Source organism: Sceloporus undulatus, chromosome 4 (assembly GCF_019175285.1).
Source record: "Sceloporus undulatus isolate JIND9_A2432 ecotype Alabama chromosome 4, SceUnd_v1.1, whole genome shotgun sequence".
Lineage (NCBI taxonomy): Eukaryota > Metazoa > Chordata > Lepidosauria > Squamata > Phrynosomatidae > Sceloporus > Sceloporus undulatus.
The window spans coordinates 193,011,051-193,032,238 of record NC_056525.1 but is presented as its reverse complement, the minus strand read 5'-3'; the positions used below and the strand labels follow the sequence as shown (position 1 = coordinate 193,032,238).

The window sequence follows — 21,188 nt, the reverse complement described above, 5'->3', positions numbered from 1 at the left end:
ATCTATCCTGGAAGCACTGATGCCCCTTTACTTTCTCCACCCATCTTTTAGTGTAAGCACATATAGTTATGTGTCCTGGAATTTTGTAAGTTCTTTGGAATATTGTAAGTTTTTCTTTGCTTCATCCTTTAGATTCTTATTACACACGCCTAAATTTTGCCCTTGCCTTACCCATGGGTCATATCAAAACCCATAATTTTGGCCTCAAAACCTGCCCTCAACTTATGTAAGAAGTTGGCTTAAGGTTAAATATATACAGTAGTTATCAAATATATTAATTAGTTATCAATGAAAAAGATGAGTAGTTCATTGTTGTGTGTTTGGGATAACATAGTTCCATGCTGCAGGGCACAGCACAAGAAATTGTTTGCCAGCAGTGTGAATGCAGCATATTATCAAAACAAGTTTTAGATGTAAAGTGCAGATTCCTGCTTATCAGTACTGGTGGCATTTCTCTTTAATGACTAAAATAGTTGGAGACTACATTACTTTAAATAATAATAATAACAATAATAATAATAAAATTTATTTGTGTTTCCCCACCTCTCCCGATGGATCGAAGCGGGGTTACAGACTACTAAAATCAGAATACATACAACAATCTTATAAAATACGAAGAATAAATATAACATCAATAGCTTATGAAACCATCAGACATCCAGGGGCAAGGGCAGAATATCGTTGTCAGACAGGCAGATTGATTATCACTCCTCGGGGGGAAAAGCTTGGTGAAAGAGCATGGTTTTAAGTCTCTTTTTAAATGTTTCCAAGGAGGTTGTGAGACAGAACTCGTCAGGAAGACTATTCCACAACCTTGGGGCCATTATTGTAAAGGCCTTTTGAGATGAGGAAACATATTTGGAAGATGGTGTTTCCAATAAATTCTTACCCGATGTTCTAAGTGTGTGGGGCAGATCATATGAGGAGATACAGTCCCTCAATTAACTCGGGCCCAAGCCATGTAGGGCTTTATAGGTGATAACCAACACCTTGTATTGTGCCCGGAAGCGAATGGGCAGCCAGTGAAGATCTTTCAACTTAGGTGTTATATGGTCAAACCTAGATGCACCGGTGACCAGTCTGGCTGCCATATTTTGTACCAACCGGAGTTTCCGGACTTGGTATTTAGGCTGCCTCACATTTAGCTTGTTTATGGAACGATGGGTGGAAGTTGCCTCTTACCATTACTACTCTGTTTTAATAACAATGGTTTGATAAATATAATGTTATGGAGATAGGAACATGTGCTAAGAGGAAAAAAAGCCTATATATTTCAAATGTATTCAAGATTATGTTCAAATGTATGTGAATGTACATGAAGATGGGTAGGTGAAGCAAGCCCACATGTGTTGGTCCTGCTAATCTGTAAAAGTTAGCATCACCCTTAATTCCTGACTCTTTATTATGAGCAAGGAAATGTACAAGAGCTTCTGCTCAGTTTGTTTGAATGTAATCACATTCACCTATGCAGTTGGGAAATGATAAATCACAGTCTCTAGAGATGAACACTTATAGTCACCATGATGCACACTTGAATAGAAGTCTCCTGTAGATGTCTTCATGCAACATGGGAAGGTTAGGAGACACTAGGGCTGGAGTATGTTGTACATCAACTGTTTATTTACATTGTTGTTTTTGTTAATTACCATCAAGTTGGCTTCAGATTAAGGTGACCCTATACATGAGAGATCTTTGAGTCATTTTGTTATCAACAGCCCTGCTCAGGTTTTGCAGTTTTGGGGCAGTGGGTTCTTTGATTATGTCTAGCAATCTGGAATGCAATCTTCCTCTTTTCCTACAGCCTTCTACTTTATCAAGGATTATTGTCTTTTTTAAGGAGTCATGTCTTCTCATAGTATGTCCAAAGTATGTCCAAAGTAAACTGTTGGCAGTTTAGTCATCTGTTCAGGCTCAGTTTCCTGTTAGACCCATTTATTTGGTTTTTTGGCAGTACCTGGTATTCATAGGACTCCAGAAACATATTTCAAATGAGTGGATTCTCTTCCTATTAGCTTTCTCTATTGTTCAGCTTTTTCACTTGTACATAGAAATTATTTATATATCTCCTAAGAACATGGCCTTTATCAGTGACTTGTAATCATATTTATGACAGTTAAGGGAGCAGAGTTACTTTGATTAAGGCTTTGATTGAACAGATATATGAAATGATCAAGAAGAATTTACACCTCTATTTATGAGAGAACATACTGGCAAGAAAGATGCATAAGCAATTTGTAATACATCAAGCCAATTTTTTATATATCCTACTTTTGTTTAGAGTTGCAAGCAATATTCCTAAATGCTAATCTATATGAAAAGTTTGTCTCCCTATTTGGAAATGACTTTGTATTATGTAATCCATTTGGGAAATGCTTCCATAAAATTGTAGAGATTACTATTAGAGAAACAGAATGGATATGCCAGCATTGATATTTTTTAGCACACACATTGCTGGGGAGAAATTATTTTCTTTTATCTTTATACAGCCTCTCTAGGTTGTTTGGACAGCCAGTGTGCTATAGTGGTTTGAGTGTTGGAATAGGACTTTGTAAACCAGGGTTCAAATCTTACTTTGGCCACAGAAACCAACTGGGTGACCTTGGGCAAGTCACACTCTCTGAGCCTCAGACAGTGGCAAACCCCCTCTGAATAAATCTTGCCAAGGCAATAGGTTTGCCTTAGCGTTGTCACAAATAAAAATGACTTGAAGGTACACAGCAACAACAAATAATTTTTTGAGCAACAGATCAAAAACATACAGGTGATTATAGCACTCCCATCATTCCAATGGGGTGGGGGGTGTTGATTGGCAATAGTAAAATGAGTGAGGTAAATGGCAACAACGAGTAATCCATGAAATCACCAAGAGTGGGATAGAGAAAACAAGCCTTGGTGCCCTTGCTGTGTAGCCCTCTATAATATAGACTTCATCTGCCCCTTTCTCCTCTTTTACTTTCACTTTTGTGGCTGAGCAGCTGAATTTCTAAAGTCCTCGAATTGAGTGAAAGAGCACGTGACTTCTTTACACCACCTTTACTCCACCTTACTCTGAGTTTCTAGAAGTCTATGTGCCTGGAAGACAATGGTCTCAAACTGATGGGTGAAAAGGGCAGCCTTTGGGCCACATTGGAGGTGGGGCATTTACACAACACACATCCCAAGCGTGGTGGGTAGCTGTGCCTAGCCCACTGCAACCTGGAAGAGTCAGGCCAAAAATGAGCTCCTTTTTGGTAGCCCAGTTCAGGACTGCAGTGGCAACCAGATTGGGACTGGGTGCATGTGGTTGCTGCGGTCCCAGTATAAATGGCAGTGGTGTGGTCCCATTATGGACATTTCGGGCTGTCTGTTTGAGGCCAATGTCAAAAAATAGTTTTGCCACATGTACTGTCAAGAATTTTGCAATAGCTTTTATTATTGTTATTAAAGATGATCAACTAACAGTATATCTGCTTAGAAGCACTGTCCAGCTATGTTCTCCCATAGGAGATATTTGTAATGCTAAATTACTAATGACAGTAAAAACTGCTACTGAAAAGAAAAGAGGAGGAACTGGGTGCATGTTTGATGCAGGGGAACATTTCTCTGTCTTTTTTTGAGGAACAATAGAGCTTTTTCTGACTAGAAACTGAGGAACTCTACAGACCAGCACTTTGTGCTGACCTGTAGGTGCAGTGAGGGCTGAGCATTTCCATGCTCCAAGCCCTTACCATGCCATCCAGCCACCATTATGGTGCGTGCCTGTCCACATGGCGTGCACCATGATGGTGTGCACTGGGTGGAGCCCCAAAACGGCACTTAGAGCAGCTTCTTTTTGCTCCCTAGAGGGAGTGGATTGTTGCTGCGGCATGTGATTGCCGTGGCAACGATCCGGGGCTAAAATGGGTGGCTACATGCCACCCCTGAGTCTCTTATATCCCTAGGAGCTTTATGAACAACCAGAGTTCTGGAGAGAAAGCATAAGTGGTCCTCAGAGCAGTTTCAAACAAGTAAATAAGACACATTTGCCTCTCCTCTTTTTCTAATCTAATCTAACCATAGCAATTTCTGGTTAATTCAGTGAATTTTAAATGATAGTCTTTGACTAGTATCGTCACTAGTCAATTAACCTGTGACACTAAATATATAAGCAGTACTGTAGATAAATAATTTTACCTTTTGGCTGTGGATATCTCTGTATTTAGTATCTAAACAGTATTGCAAATATTTATTGCACAAACTAAAGTAAAATGGACCAATGTTTTGTTTTTCACCATTTATTTATAGGATACCTGTATGTAGAGAGATCTTGTAGAATCTTTGAGACTAAGAAGTTTATTGCACCGGGTTCTCGGCCCGGCCCAGCAGGAAACGGAAATGAGTGGGGGACGGATTTTACTGCACACACCCGTCCCTCACTCGTTCCGTTCCCCCTCTCTTCCCTGCCCCTTCCGTTCCAGAGGGGACGCTTTTTGAGAACTGTTCAGAACAGTTCTCAAAAATTTCCCCCTCTGGAACGGATTAAGAACGGAAGAGAGGAAGGAACGCAGTGCGATAAAGCTCTAACTGAAAGAAAGAAGTTGGCAGCATGAGTTTTTGTAGATTTCAGTCTACTTCCTTAGATGCTTTTGGTCCAAAAGCATCTGAGGAAGTAAACTGAAGTCTATGAAAGCTCATGCTGCAAAATTCTTTCTTTTGGTTAGTCTCAGAGGTGCTTCAAGATCTCTCTGCGTACCGATTCTACAGATCAATACGGCTTTATCTCTGAATTACAGGATATCTGTCCCCCCCCCCCCCCCCCGCTTTGTTTGTAGATTTTATAAATTGGACTTTGGCTTCTGATTCAAATCAATAGGTCTTGGCTCTGGGGGAAGCTAGCCAGTAGCAACACTGATAAAATATTAGAATCATAGAGTTGGAAGAGACCCCAAGGGCCATCCAGTCCAAACTCCTACCATGCAGGAGGACACAGTCAAAGCACTCCTGACAGATGGCCATCCAGCCATTAAGGTCATTTTGGATTTTGATCCTGTTCTCCAGAGTATTAGCTACTCCTCCTAATTTGGTGTCATATGCCAATTTGATAAGCATGTCCTCTATTCCTTCCCTACACACGGGTTTATAACTTGTATATCTGTGCTTATGCTGGGGTATTGTATCGTACTCTGTTGTATTCTGTGTTTGCAATGGCCTATGGGTAATAGCAATTAATGTTATTGGTTGGGCTGTATATAATCATGTCAAGAAGGAAATAATTAAATATATGACACTGTGTTCCTAAAGGAAATACAAACTGATTGATGCAGCCACATAATAAAACCAAGCAGGAGCAAATGCCACACAGACCCACAGTTCTATATATGGTCAGGCAGATGAATTTGTACAGTTATTGTCCTAATTTGGGCTTCAGGCAGCTGAAATTGCATAATATCTGTGCAGCCATATTCAGTACAGATTTTCTATGCAAAATTTGAGTGGATGTCCCTAATGTCTCTTCAAGAGAAACAGAATCTTAATGGAAGTGTAGCAAACTATGTACAGAAACAGAGAAACTAAATATGTATTTTACAATAAACTATGCCAAAAGTGTTTTCATTGTGCATGCTGTGACAGAACATGGCTTATAATGATTGATGGTTTGAGAATGTTGAACACCTGCTTGGGATCTCATAGAATGTGATTTCTTGTAAAATGAAAATTCTTTTTAGGCACTAGTTAATTAAAATATGTTGGAGTGTGTGTGCCCTCATGTTTTAAATTGAATAGTATATATCATGATTATTTGACATGTTGTAGTAGTTGTTGTTTTACATGGAGGTCAATTTTCATACATGTATTTTTTGCACAAAGTTAAATCATTTTAGGAAAAGCATATAAGCTGATTAAAGCTGAAGTGTCTTATGAAATCTTATTACAATGCGATTTCCAGTCCATGCATGACAAAATAAGTCAATGTAACACTTTAAACAGGATAGTATATATTTGTGCTGCATTTCAATGATATCCATAGGAAAAATAATAAATCTATAGCATCCATTTGTAAACCTTTTATAAAGCTTTATATAGAAGGAAACAGTGGGAATGAATAAAAGGCAATATGAAGATAGATTGGCATAAAGCAGTGATCAGTGGAAAGAGATGGAGAGTTATCATGCTTTTTCATATCTCTTGGCTACATCCAGCTTGGTCAAAGGATCTGTGGTTCACATCATTTGATTAATAGGAGGGAAAAGAATAGAGAGAATCATCGTCAGGAAAGGAAGAAAATAGTGATAATACTATGGCTGAACACTGAGGAGATGTTTATGCTCACAGAATTATGCCTTGGTTGTGCTATGCTGCCTCAATACAGAATTGCAATATTGCACAACTAAATGTGCATTAATGCACAGTGCATAACCATTCAATCAGTGTGTATAATGTGCAAGAATGCAAAACATGCAATGATGGACAATGGGGCCATGTGTACATCTCCTCTTTTACAACTTTTAGCTGTATATGACTGTTACACGCCAGCCAAAAATGTCCACCCACTTACGTAAGTTACCAAAAGGTTTCCAGACACTCTCTACCATCTCCAGTAATGGAACTCCTTTTAACATCAAGGATAGAATTGTCTTCTCCAATGGCAGATTAAAACCAGATGATTAAACATAATCAGTTGGCAATACTAGTATCTGATCTTCCTTTGATATATTAATTTTAGACAATTCCCGGAGGTACGGTCACATGGACTTGGACTGATTTGATGTGCTGTTTTTGTTCCATTTTTCTGTCTTAATAACCTTTTTTATTTTTAATTTCCAGTTGAGCATTGCTGTATGCATTGGATTTTTTGCTGCCTGGAGCCCATATGCTGTCATTGCAATGTGGGCCGCCTTTGGATCAATTGAAAAGATTCCTCCACTGGCCTTTGCTGTACCAGCTGTATTTGCAAAGTCTTCAACACTCTATAATCCAGTGATGTACCTTGTTCTAAAACCCAATTTCCGGAGCATCATTGCCAAAGATCTTGCAGTACTCCAACAGTTATGCATCAAAAGTTGCTTTCGTCCCAGACGTGCACAAAACTGCAAGTACAGATCAGTTCTTGAGGTTCCACTAAAATCATTTAAAGGAAGAAATGAGGCAAGCAGTAACTCTTTGAAAACAGTGGAAGACTGTTCATATTTTCCTTGTGAAAAGTGCAATGATCCCTTTGAATGCTTCAAGAACTATCCAAAATGCTGCCAAGAGAGGTTAAATGCTATGGAGCATACTCCTCACGAAAGCATATCCTTGGAAAATAACATTCAGTCAAAAACAAAACATGCTTCTGAAAAATATATAAAGGTTTTGATCAGGGGAGAAAAAAACACTGATATTGATGGTTTGGAAATAACATTAGAACACATACCTACAGATGCTAGATTTGCCAACCTTTAGCATATATTTTAGATTTTTTGGCAATAGTTTAATTGCACAGACTGAATGAATGTAAAACTTTTATAAACACTATCAATTTTATAGTTATTTTCATTTCCTTTGCTGTCCATAGGAAGATGAACCAATGCAACATTAATATGTTAAAATATGTTTTACTTTTGCAATACGCTTAACATACCTATGAGCTTTCAGAACAAATTATACTACTGCATTTCATTTGTTTCTGACTTTAGAGTTTCAGATGTTACTATGCCTCATGAAACCACTTCATACTCATGAGTCCTTCTATAAAATAATTACCCTTTAAATTCTTGGTGTATGTATTTTGTATAGTTAACAAAAAACATCATGAACACCTAGAGGGTTTTTTAGATAATAATATGATGCTGACTTAACTGATATTGTCATAAAAAATGTATGTTAATTATCCTTCCCCTCCTGCTGGAAGCTGTGGACAGCTCTTTAACCTTCAAATTGGGTTATGTCCTTGCACGTTTCTTTCTAAGTCCAGGGAGGGAGAAATGTTTCTTTATGTAGTACAAAGCCATGTTGCTCCCCCCCCCCCCCCAGACAGGTCCCCATACAGGTAGGCACCCCAACCTGTCTTTTCAAAATCAAGTTTATAATGGGACCAATTTTTCTTGTGGCTATGAACTTCTAAGACGCATTTGGGGTAGTACTTTCTCTTTAGTAAGCTACAGATTACACTAAGATAGAAAAGCGGCATGGTGGTGATGGTGGTGGTATATGACTTGCCCCACAACAGAGTCCAGAAATTGAGCCACTTTAGAGGACAAAGTGCAGAATATTTCAGGTAGGCTATAGCCAGGATAATTGCTGATACATATTAAAAAGGAGCATTTTATACACCACATAGAAATCTGTTCCCTGTTGCTAAATATTTTCATTCAGGTGGTGGTGGGTAATGGTTGGTTGCCATCAAATCTGCTTTAATTTATGGTGACCCTATGAATGAGAGATCTCTAGGACACCCTGTCATCAGCAGCCCTGCTCACATCCTGCAAGCTTAGGACTGTGGCTTCCTTGATTGAGGCTATCCACCTATAATGTGGTCTTAATGTTTTTTACTGTCTCCTGTTTTACTAAACTTTTTTTTTCTAATGTGTCATGTTTTCTCTTAATAAAAACTGGAATATTGCATGCATAATAGATAAATATTATTTTTAAGAAGCAACCACCACCAAAAAGAAAGGAAATGGATTATAAATCTTATGCTGAAAGAAACTACTTAAATTTAAAGGTGCCAGAATACTCCTTACATTTTTATAATGAAATAGATGAACATGGCTATCTCTCTGAAGACAGTTCAGTGGTGATATTGGCACTGCTCAATATTTGCTGCTTCCCTGGGAACCTATCACTCTGCTGCTGTTCAGCTTCTCTTTCATGTTTTAATGATCTCCATAATTTCCTTGCATTTTTCAGGATGTACTTTCTGAAAGTTTTTTTAAAACAACAACAACAACTGTAAGAGAAGATTGTAAAGAAAGGCATATCACATTTATTCACATGTCATTTTGGAATACCAAATACATTTTGGAATACTAAAAGCAGCCTTGGAGAAGACCACCATACAGAGAAAGGCTTATCTTAAAATGTTGCTTCATAGTGGCTAAATCATTTATCCCCACACCAAGGGCCACCTATAGTGGAAAGTAGAAAGATTTGCAATTTATCAACAGATCTCTCCTCTTTCTGGTTATAGGAGTTATGACTATTTCACACCACACCAGAGTTACTGCATGGTTCAAGCCAAGAATAAATGGTGTTATACCTTCTCCTCTTGTTGATGTCTGGAAGAAGATAAGCCAATTAACTTTTTCACTGAAATCCATTTGTTTGAATGGTATAAATGTAGTAAATATATGCAATTTGTAAGTTCAGCAAATTTGTGCATTATTTTCTAAGTGTTAAATAAGTACCAGACCTTCCTTGTTAGATTTGTAGTTTTTTCTAAAGAGCCTTGGATGCAAAAAGTTAAGAACTGGAAAATGTTTGAGTTTTACAGAGAGAACTGAAAAGCTTATTTTTTTTCCATTTTCTACATAATTTTTATAAAATAAAAAAATTATAAGAATAATAAAGCTTAAGAAGGGAGAGAACACGATTTGTTTATTTTTTCCAGTATTTATCAAGCTCAGACTGTTGAAGTTGAAGGTATTATATTGACTGAAATAATACTGGATATATTAAAAATGAAAAGGTCTGGCAACAACAGAGGGATGGAGGAAGATTTGGGAAACTCAGATGACCAGAAAATCTGGGAGGAAATATATAAAGAGCTGCTTTCATTAAAGAGTGTTAATGTGTTAAATGTAGGTCTGGATAATTTCAGGGTAGACTCAGCTGAAGAGGTTCATGAATAGCACTTTTGTTGGCGAAGCCATTTTATATCGTAAATAGCCATAGTTAGGAAAATAATAAGTTTTTTATAAATTTCTTTTCCATTTTTGTCTTTTGTTGTGGACTATTTTCTTGTCTCTTTAAGCACTTTTTATTCGTTTTCTTTGCTGTTTAGATATTATTTCTTTCTCTCTTAATATATTAGAAGAGCACAACTTTCTAGTTGAACATATCTGTCTACAATGATTAAAATTAATATGATATTCTCTATGTCTGTCTTGGAATCTACATATTTGCCCCTTACATTATACACTTGTCTATCCCCTACTCCTCCCCTCAGCAGCTCACCTTTTCAAAAATATCTCTGTCATTGTTTCTATCAATGTCTGGTGTCCTGTTCCCTCTATCAACTATCTTCCTTTTAGTAGCTTGATGAGTGGGCACCTTTCCCCGAATGTGCACACTATGCTGGAATGTCTGTCTTTTTTCCCTTTCTCTCTTCTCAACTTCCTTCCAGATCTATAGAGATTATCACACAGTGCAGGAGGGATCGCTGGCCCCAGTCAGCATTTTGGCAGCTGCATTTTGAACCCTCTGAAGTTTCCGACAGTTTCCAAAGGCAGCCTCACACTGAGTTACAGTAATCCAAATGGGATGTAATCAAAGCATCTATCACCATAGCCAGGTCAGGTATCTCAAGAAAAGGATGCAGCAGGCACACTACGTTTGACAGTGCAAATGCACTCCTGGCCACTGCCAGGAGAAAACCAGGCTCAGAGTTGGGTGTCCAGGAGAACATCCAAGCTGTGAGGCTGAGATTGCAGGGGCAGTGTAACCCCATTCAGGACAGGCAGAGTAACTAGGTAGCAGACACTGAATACAGCAAAGAAAGCTTTTTGGTGCCCTTTGTTAAAGTGTATACAAACATATCCAAGAAACCATTGTTCAAATCCCAGATTTAATCCTACTGGCAGAACATTTTACACATGGAAAGAGTCATAAAACCAAGCATCAGTAAGGAAAAGAATTCTAATGTAGTCTGCATGCAAACTTAGCACAAACCTGCTTTAAATATTGCTAGTTCAAATCAAATTGTTTTTATTGTTTTTCATGTAAGGTTGAAACAAATATGTATATGGGTCACTTTTTAAAGCACAGGCTCTTATGGGAGTTTATAATAATAAAATTAAAAACAACTATAAAATGCTATTTAAAGCAATATATTATAAGATGAATGTTATTTCACAACTACCAGAGAGAAAAAGGTTGCTATCTCCCACTATCAGACAGAATGTTTATTAGAACAATTTTCTGGAATGTGGAGGGGAAATAATTGCCACTAAAGGTTTCTGAGATGTTTAAATAGTTTTATATTTCACTTAATACTCTGTATTCAGTGGTTGGTGGATTAGGCTTTAAGAATGGTATTACTAAATGGCTAGGCTTAGCTCCTGAGAACAAAGATTATATGTACTGGATGTTCCAGCCCTGGAGCAAGGAGATGGTGACTCACTGGTTGGCTCCTTGAGAACTTGGAATCTGTGATCTGCAATCTAGGGAATAGTATGGATCTAGGAGTCCAAATGCACTACTGGAACTTGTGATTGGTGAGAAAAATAAACAATTATTACCAATACTTAACAATTATACACAATATAGCAGAACATCAAGAAGACAGAGAAAATTTTAATAGCTAATCTTCGGATTGATGACACATGGGAGTCCTGTGCATTGTTTTCGTCTATAGCATTTTTTATATATGAAGTGCATCTTTCAGTAAAAGTATGATTGCATGACCTTTTTGTGATTTATTGATATCATGCTGTCATTTTTATGGGCTGTGTTGGCCAAGGCTGATGGGAGTTTTAGTTTGACAACATCTGGAGGCCCATACTCTGCCTACCTTTGTTTTAAGGAACCAACAAATTGTCTCTCCATAAGGGCATGAACTAGACCATTTTGCTTGTTTTTCTGAAGTGATTTAGATGACTTCCCACAGCACCTTATCCAGATGCAACAATACTGAAGCTTCTTGTTATTCTGCTTCATCAAAGGCTGAGCCATGTAAACTATTCCAAATTACCATAAAGATTTCTAGCTGTAGTTGTTTTTCACCACTCTGTGAAAATGTTCATGACAGTCACTGTGTCCACAAAAACTTTGAGAAACCTTGAATAAATAATATTTGGTATAATCTTTTGTGGATCACAGTTTCATCAGATGTAGTAGGCTGAAGTCTAACAAAGCTCATACTAAATAAAATCTGTCTTTTAATTTGTTTTTGCTGCATGAGACTATGGAGATTATCACACTGCCTTACACCCAGCCTGAAACTTTTGGGCTGAAACTTTTGAATTTCTTTTAAAATTGGTGTTTTAGCACACCTCCATAGCCAGTCCAGAGGCATCATGTACTCGATCTTGTCATCCCATTCCTGATCCGTACTTCTTGCATATTTGGCAAAGAACGGAAAACTCCTGGTCTTTCAAAAAGTGCCAGAGAAGTATGGATCAGGAATGGGATACCAAAATAAGGTACATGATATCTCCGGATTGGGCATGGAGGTGTGTGAAAACACCCTTTTTAAAAAAAAATGTGTTTAGAGTTGCAGCATATGACTACTTAATGAGTTAATGGCTCAGAATGCTGAATTGGATAATTCTTGATTTGCTGCTCATGCTGTTAGCTACCACAAGGTAAGTGCAGACATTTTAGTAAACTTGCATTTGAAGTCTAAACAGATCTAAATATTTTCAAAAACATATGTTCACTTTTTGCCAAAGTAACCTAATATGTGCAGGGAGAAAAGAAATCATCAGAGTCTGGTGACTGCTAACAGTTTTATAGTGAGTTATCCTAGTCACATATGAGTTTCTTCAGTTTATTGCCCTGAGATTTTTTTTCTTGCAATATACTAGATCTTGTGATATCTTATAGTGAACAGCATGTGCCACCATCTGTTTAACAACACTAAACAGGAACTACTTGCACTGATGGTAACCAAGGCTTTTCTTGGTTTTATTTTACTCATCCTCCACTGAACATGCAACTAGATTTTACTAACTTTTCAGTGAAATTTAACTCCTGCTGTCCAAGACATCTCAGGACAAGTTTATACATCTTGGTAAAGTTATGACAAGTACAAAATAAGTTTATCACAAAGTGTTTGCTTCTACTTAATGCTTTATTGAATACAACAGAAAATTAACTCTTCAGTTGTCACATCCACACCATATAACACAGCTACAATTAATCTGAACTTGGAAAGTTACTTTTTGGACAACAACACCCAACCTGCACTGGAGTTCAAAAAGGTAAACTTTCCCAGCTCTGCAATTAATCAAAGATCAGTATGAATATGAGAAGTTCATTTATCTATTAAGTACATATTATAAGAGAATACAGTTAAACTAGAAAGCTCGGGCTGCTGTTTCAAAGGAACATAAGGAATACAGATTAATACAATGAAGGCTGGCGCCACACTGCAAAATGAATGTAGTTTGACAAAGCTTTAACTGTCATGACTCCATCCTATGTAATCTTGGGTTTGTAACTTGTTGTGTTATGAGAGCAATCTGAAAGAGAAAATTAAGGCCCTCTCCAAACGGGCCTTTGTGGCGCCCCTGTCAAGTGCTAGGGGTTGGCCGAGGGCGCACTGCCCATACTGGCCTCACCCCTAGCACATGATGAGGGCATCAAAATGGCGGCATCCTATACACACGGGACATCATGAGTGTGCCATTGGTGCACTGTGACGTTCTTATGGTGCCGCAAGAAGAACTTGCTTTTTGCGGGTTCTTTTTGCTGTGTGAGGGAGCCGCACAGTTTGTCTGCTGCAGCTCCCTCACGTAGCAAAACAGGGCACTGGCAGACTGCCCTTTTTGGGCGTTCTGTATCCTGCCTAAATATGTCACAAAACTACAAATTCCAGTATTCCACAGCACTGAGCCATGGCAGTGAAAGGGATGTCAAATTGCATTAATTCTGTGTGCGGCAGTAGCCTTAATATTTCAAGGGTTGCCTAGGCAACCACTATTATATTAAGTGAAATTCATGTAAAATCACAACTCTAGTTTCTAAGCAATGTGGAGCAAGCAGCCCTCAGTCATAACAGCCCACAAACCCATTGGTATTTAATGCTATGCAATACAGTTCATAAATGTACTAAAATCCTTTCACATTCATACATTTCAGAGTTGAATTTCTTCACAAGTATTCATTGTTATTCTTTGTAAATAGTTTAAAGGCTCATGATGTATGTATACAGCTAAAGTTAAAAGGTCTAAGGAGGTCTCTGATATGCCTTGATACAAAGGCAAAGTTGGGAATAAATGGAATACATATTGTTTAGCTGAGAAGATAGACTAGTGTGCCACTTAGTTATAGTACTGCTAGTCATGGACAATAGCAAAGAGTAAAGAAAAAACATAAAAGTGATATATTTTTTTAAAAATCGAATTTACAAACCTGTATTTCCTTTATTTAATAGAAAGGTATGAAGTCATTTTGCTTTGCTGAAATGCAAAGTGAAATCTCATAAAAACAGAAGTAAGCCACAAGATATCATATCTGTGAAAAAGGGTGGGCAGCTTTGGACTGCAAGTTCCCATATTCTCTCACTTTGGGCTCTGTTGGATAGGACACCGTACCCCCAAAACAGCTGTTGAATCGCAGCTGCCCATCCCTTAATATTTTCCAGAACACCTGTAGATATACTTTGGAAATAAAGTGCTGAGTAAGCTTTCTTGAAGTTAATAAAGGGTCAGAAGAAAAAATAATACTAACTGGTATAATATGATAAGTCTAAAAATGATAGTCACAATGGGAAAGGCTGTATTTTAAATCACAGGCAGTTGACACTGAATTTCAGTGTCACTGAGCTGTGATGAGGCTGATGAGAGAAGTATGTTCCTGCACAAGCCAGATATTTACTGTTGATTCAGAAATGACTAAAAGTTTCAGATAGGTCAGAGTGAACTGAGCCCTTTTGGAAAGATTTAAAATAATAATAATAAAATTTTTATTTTTATACCGCCCTTCCATAGATCAGGGCGGTTGACAGCAAAACATCAAACAACATATACATCAGGGTTAAAAACAATTACACACAAACAGAATAAAACCCCCGTTAGCCAGTCCTCTTTGCCACAGAAGAGGAAGGGAGGCCCACTGGACTTTAATCGGGGAATGCAAGCTGAAATAGAAAGGTTTTTAGGTCCTTTCTAAATTGGGCCAGGGAGGTGGCCGAGCGGAGCTCTGTGGGCAGCGTGTTCCAAAGGGCCGGGGCGGCGATGGAAAATGTCTTCCTCGCGGTGGAGGTCAACCTAGCCCCTGGTACCTTAAGTAGTTGCTGCCCAGATATTCTGAGGGTGCGGGACGGAATGTACGGGGAGAGGCGGTCCTTCAGGTATCCTGGGCCCAATTTAGGGCTTTATAGGTCATCACCAACACCTTATATTGTGCCCGGAAGCGAATAGGCAGCCAATGCAGATCTTTAAGCACCGGTGTAATATGGCTGGCCCTGGAAGTTCCAGTGACCAGCCTGGCTGCCATATTCTGTACCATTTGTAGCTTCCGGGTTTGGTATAAGGGTTGCCCCATGTAGAGTGCGTTGCAGAAATCCAATCTCGAGGTTACAATTGGTTTAAAACTCCAATCTGTGCTCACTAATATGGAAATATGTCTTTCTTTCTTTTCTTTCTTTTTTTTTTTTTGGTAATTAATTTTTATTCATTTTAACACAGTCTAATTTATAATCAAAATCATATGCAATCAAAAATGATGATGGAGGAGGAGGGAAAAATGACATACAACTAATACACAGTAAGGCCTTCAGCCTGACAATATTGAAAAGAAAAAGAATAAAATATTCTACTATTACAAATCCAGCTAAACAATCCTACTAAAACTGCTAATAACTATAGCCACAGATAATTATATCATTATATTTCCTATTGCTCAAATAAGACATAAATGGTTTCTAATCTTTCAAAATAGCTTTAATTGGCTTATCCTTTAGAATCCACGTTAATTTGGCCATTTGGGCTAACTCAGCAACCTTAACAATTCATTCTTCCATCATTGGTGCTTGAGACGATTTCTAAGTCCTAGCAAACAATATTCTTGCTACCATCGTCATATACTGAAGAAGGGATTCATATTTACTATCCAGTTCTTCATTCATAATGCCCAACAGAAACATTTCTGGTAACATTACAAACCTGAATTAATATATACAGTCAGCCCTTCTTATACACGGATTTTTTATACACGGATTTAAGCATACACGGTTTGAAAATGTTCCAAAAAAATATAAATTTACCTTGATGTTCCATTTTTTATTAGGGACACCATATTGCTATGTCATTATACTTAATGGGACTTGAGCATACATGGATTTTGTTATACACGGGGGATCTTGGAACCAAACCCCAGCGTATAACAAGGATCCACTGTACTGTAGCTACTAGGTAAACTTTTGTCTTTTTTTTTTGTTTGTTTGTTGTGTGCCTTCAAGTTGTTTCTGACTTATGGTGACCCAAAGGTGACCCTAGCATGGGTTTTTCTTGGCAAGATTTGTTCAGAGGAGGTTTGCCATTGCCATCTCCTGAGGCTGAGAGAGTATGACTTGCCCAGTGGGTTTACATAGCCTAGCTGGGAATTGAACCCTAGTCTCCAGAGTCAAAGTCCAACACTCAAATCGCTACACCATGCTGGCTCTTCCTACATCTATGGAATATGAAAAAAGGAGCCTTCCTTAGCTCGATATCCCCAACGTTGATTTGAAATATTCTGGGCTATTCTCAACATTGATTTATGCATCATCTTAAACAGATTTTCCTTTAAATTATTGCATAAAGTAAATTTTATATATTTGCCCAACATCTTGGGCCCACCTTATCAGTATTCTTTGACAGGTCTGTCTTCTATCTAGTTTTAGAAACCATTTATACATTTTTTTTAAATTACATGGTCCTTGTCTTTGTACAACTCTAAATAAAACCCATTTTCTCTAACTTCATTTCTCTTGTCTTAATTAAAAATTCATTAAATTAAAAATAAAAATAAGCAAACCAGTTCTTTGCTTAAGATCTTTCCTTAAGAACAACGTCTCTTGATTTAAACCTCCAGCTATTTTGTTCAAAATACAAAAGATCATCATAGAACAGCCATCTCTAATTTTTAATCCAGTCTTTCCCTTAAAAAAAGAGGCTTCTGTGGTGCTTTAATATTGTCTTAGGAAAAAGTCTCTATTTATACTGAACACCTATGAGAGCCTTTCTAATCAATTGATTCTTAAATGCAGCTTACTCCTTAACTTTGTCATATCAAAGTAACCATGCCAACCAACTATTGAATTATGGCCTTTAAGTTCCAAGAGTCTCACATCTCTGAAAATAAGTCTTTCTGAATTTGGTAGGACTTGCTTTTGAGTAAACAATGTAGAGGACTGAACTGCAAGATAGTGCAATGGTTCCAATACCAGGGTCAGCTGCAATGAAGCAGGGTGATATGAACACCAAATGTTAAATTAATGGCTAGAATAAGCCAAATACTCAATCCTTTTACTGAAGGAATGTTTGGAGGTTACCACATCATCAGCAACTGATACAGAAATGATATTTGAAAGATGTGAAAACAAGGTGAACTGTGAATGGATCCCTTGTTCATTTTTGTTTGGTGAAAACCAGACTGAACAATATATTGCTGTCGTTACCAATGTTTCTCTTAACATTCATACAAAAGGGTTTTGTGTCAACTGTGAGGTATTTTCTGACCCAATAATAATTTCAATATCATGAAGGTTAAGAGTTTGAGTTTAATGTGTGTGTTTTTTGTATTTCCTCACTTAATGACCTGCTGTTCCTTCCAACTGGGACAATCTACTGACAACCAGATCAAGCCACTTCTACTGAACTGTATCATCCTGGTCCACTGAAAAAGAGGGGCATGATTCTTTTGGTATGAACACCTTACTTTTGGAGGGACATATCTCTGTGTGTGTGTGTGTGTGTGTGTGTGTGTGTGTGTGTGTGCACTCACTCATTCACTCACTGACTCTACTAGTAGAAAACACGTCATCTGGTGGGGGAATTTTTGTCCTATCTGTTTGTGTTTGTTTTTAAACTAAAGTACATGAGAAGTGGGTGAAATGTGGGAAACAAATATGCAACAAATGCTGCAGAATGCCTACTTTGTAGGTCTCCTTCTGCAACAAAACAAACCAGGATTCTGGGAGACTGAGGCCCATGTGCCCATGTGTCTAATAAAACATCCTCTTCTCTTCTCATGGTGATCAGTCCAGACAATGCAGGGCTCAATCCCCAGTTCTACAGCAAACTCTCCAAATGATATTCAGCTAGTTCAGCAACAGTCCTGAAGTATATCCCACTTAAAACCTTTTGCTCCAAATCTTCCTGGAAGATCTGGAGCCCTTCATTGTGAAGCCAGACAGCTATTTCCAATGTGTCTTGTTTTGCCACCTGGCAATGCCATCACTAGAGTAAATTGCTTGCTCTGAGTTCAGAACAAGTTGCCCAGCCATGTGACCTCAGAGTGACCAATTTGTGGTAGTGGCAGCACCACCAAGCAGCACAGCAGAACATGCATTCAAACAGCTACGTGGCATTGCAAAAGAATGACCAAGATAATGGGGGATGTTGAGGACTGGTTTGGGGCTAGAAGACTCTGGGCTATTCCCAGTGTATTCTTGCCTGTGAGGACCTAGCCTAAGATGTCCTATCCTTGTGCAAGAAAGCTTAGAAGTACAGGTTCTAAGACCTTTGGGTACCAGCCAAAGTCTCCAGGATTCAAGCTGCAGACAAATTTCAGAGGTTCTGCCCAGGTGAGCTATGTCATCCGAATTTTTCTATGAGCACATGCTTTGGAGTAGATGAATGGGAGTAACATTCCAGTGACAAGCAGGGAGAGACTATGTGCATGAATTCATGAGCAGCATTACTATTTCCAAGCTACTGTATTTCCCATATTAGTTGTTGCTGTGCTCCAAATCATATAAAACAAAAGAGAGAGAGAGAAACTCCACTTAGGTTTGGATTGGAATTATAGAAGAGGAGAGTTGTGGAGATGATGTTAGGGTTTGGTAAACCCCCCTCTCTCTCACTGCTCTTCCTTTGGCTGGGTTGCCCCCCCTTCTACTCTTTACTTTCTCTGCCCACCTTCCCCTTTCTGAGTTTTGGCACGATGACAGTGCACCTGCAGAGTCAAGGCCAAGCTGACCCAGACAGGGAGGGAGATAAATCAGTCTTCGGTGCCAAATGATAAGACATAGAGTTTCATTCTCATTAAATGTTAAGAACACACTTTTTTTAATTTGGGTTATTGAAAGTTCAGAAGGAGGGTGCCCGAAGCTTAAGCACTGTCTTCTGTATAAAAGGCTGCTCTATGCTTTGTCCGGTGGCACAGTTTGGTAGAAATGATTCCCCTGTGTTCATTTGCATGCAAAATAAAAAGCCATCTTGAATCATGGACTTAGTTTGTTTGTTTCTCCTGATTGGTACCTTTACAATGAGAGAGATTGAGAGATTGAGAGAGAGAGAGAGAGAGAGAGAGAGAGAGAGAGAGAGAAGTGTATGGGGATAGGGATAGATTTATCAGTTTGGGCTGAGAGGGAAAGCCAAATTGATAGGACATTCTGGGACTGGGAATTTTATGAGGTGGGGGCTGTTGCTGGGCTCTAGGCTTATTGATAGATTTGGTGAGGAATAGGATGACGGCGGGGGGAGAAGTCAGGTTGTGCTGAAGTTGGAGAAGAGATCATTTGAGGTAATATTATTTAATTAGATTTTGCCAAATGGGTGGATTTGGTGTGGGTGAGGAAGAGAAGGAGATCAGACACTGAGTATTTTGAATTTATTTCTAATTGTGTCTGTGTCTGTGTGAGAAACTGCTGCTATTAGGAAAGTAGGAAAAATGGAAGTTTTGGTGGGAATGAGATCGGAATAGGGCTGCCAGGCTAGCTTATGTGAGGGAGATGGTGGGAAGGGGAGAATATAATGTGACATAAACAATGGGTGCTGCTCTATGTCTGGCCTGGATATGTCAGGCCCTGGGGTGAACATGACTTAGGAAACCTATTCCAGGTGGGCCCAAATCGTATAAGGCTTGTGATCATTCTGGTAAACATTATTTCAAAGTGGGATGATAAATATGATTGTTGTTCTTACCTGCCTTCAAGTCATTTCTTATGTATGACATGTGCAGCATATAGAGGAACCTTGGTATCCATTGTGGTTTGATGCCAGGACCTCCTGTGGATAACAAAATGAGTGGATGCTCATGTCCCATTTATGTATAATGGCATAGAAAAATTGTGTACCTTATATCAAATGGCAAAATCAATGGTTGCTTTTTGGACATTTTTCCTGAATATTTTCAAGTTGTGGATGGTTGCATCCATGGATATAGGGGACCAACAGTATCATGGGTTTTCTTGGCAGAAATTGTTCAGAACACATTTGCACTTGCCTTCTTCTGAGGCTGGGAGAATTCCACTTAACTAAAGTCACCCACTGGGTCTCCATGGCTGAGCAGAGATTCAAACCTTGGTATCCCATTATCCTAGTAAAGTAGTCCAATATTCGGAATGCCATGCACCTTCCTTGAAATATCCAAAGAGCTATCATGTAGGAGAAAGAACAACTTCGTTTTTTGCTGTTGGGAGTGAGAGTTAGATTTGGAACCAATGGATTCAAACTGCAAGAAAGGAGATTCCAACTAAACATTAAGAACTTCTTTTATTATTATTATTATTAACCTTTATTTATGAAGCGCTGTAAATTTACACAGCGCTGTACATGCAATCTTTTTAGTTAGACGGTTCTTGAAGATAAGAGCTTTTTGATAATAGAATAGTTGCCTCAGATGGTGGTGGACCTGCTTTCATTAGCGGATTTTACACAGAGGTGACATGACCACTGCTCAAGGATGATTTAATTGTGGATGGCAGTAGACTAGACTCTACGTACCTTGGTGACCTTTAAACCCAATGATTTCTATGATTTTATAACTGTGAGTATGGGACTTTGCAAATATGATTAAGACTTGCAGCTAGGCTGAACCATGAAGAACCTGGGAAGGAAAAGAAAAGACAAGAGAGACTATAGAAGACATCCAGAAAGTAAGCTGTACATTTTAGAGACCCTTGTGAATTAAAACATTCCCCTGTGAATGATATGATGATCCACGTTGACACATAGTAATATTATGCATATCAGAAGCTATTTAGATGTTCTCATGGATTTGATTTCTGAGTTGCTCTTTTCTTGAAATGTTATTTGATCTTTGTGTGTTCATTCATGTTATTTGCATATATGTACTACATTTTGTTTTGATTTTGTCTGTAAATATTTAATTCAGTTTATTTAAAATTATCCATGGATATGAAAACTCAAAAGGGTTTT

The 21,188-nt window shown here is 38.4% G+C and overlaps 1 protein-coding gene across 1 annotated transcript in view; it reads left to right on the top strand.

Annotated features, from left to right (window-relative positions):
- Window positions 1–8,705, top strand: part of LOC121928461 (opsin-5-like) — an 896,145-nt gene extending 887,440 nt beyond the window's left edge. The window contains exon 6 of the mRNA XM_042463224.1: window positions 6,784–8,705. Coding sequence (XP_042319158.1) covers window positions 6,784–7,401 — 618 coding nt within the window. The 3' untranslated portion in view covers window positions 7,402–8,705. The remainder of the gene's footprint in view (window positions 1–6,783) is intronic.
- The last annotated feature ends 12,483 nt before the right edge of the window (window positions 8,706–21,188 follow it).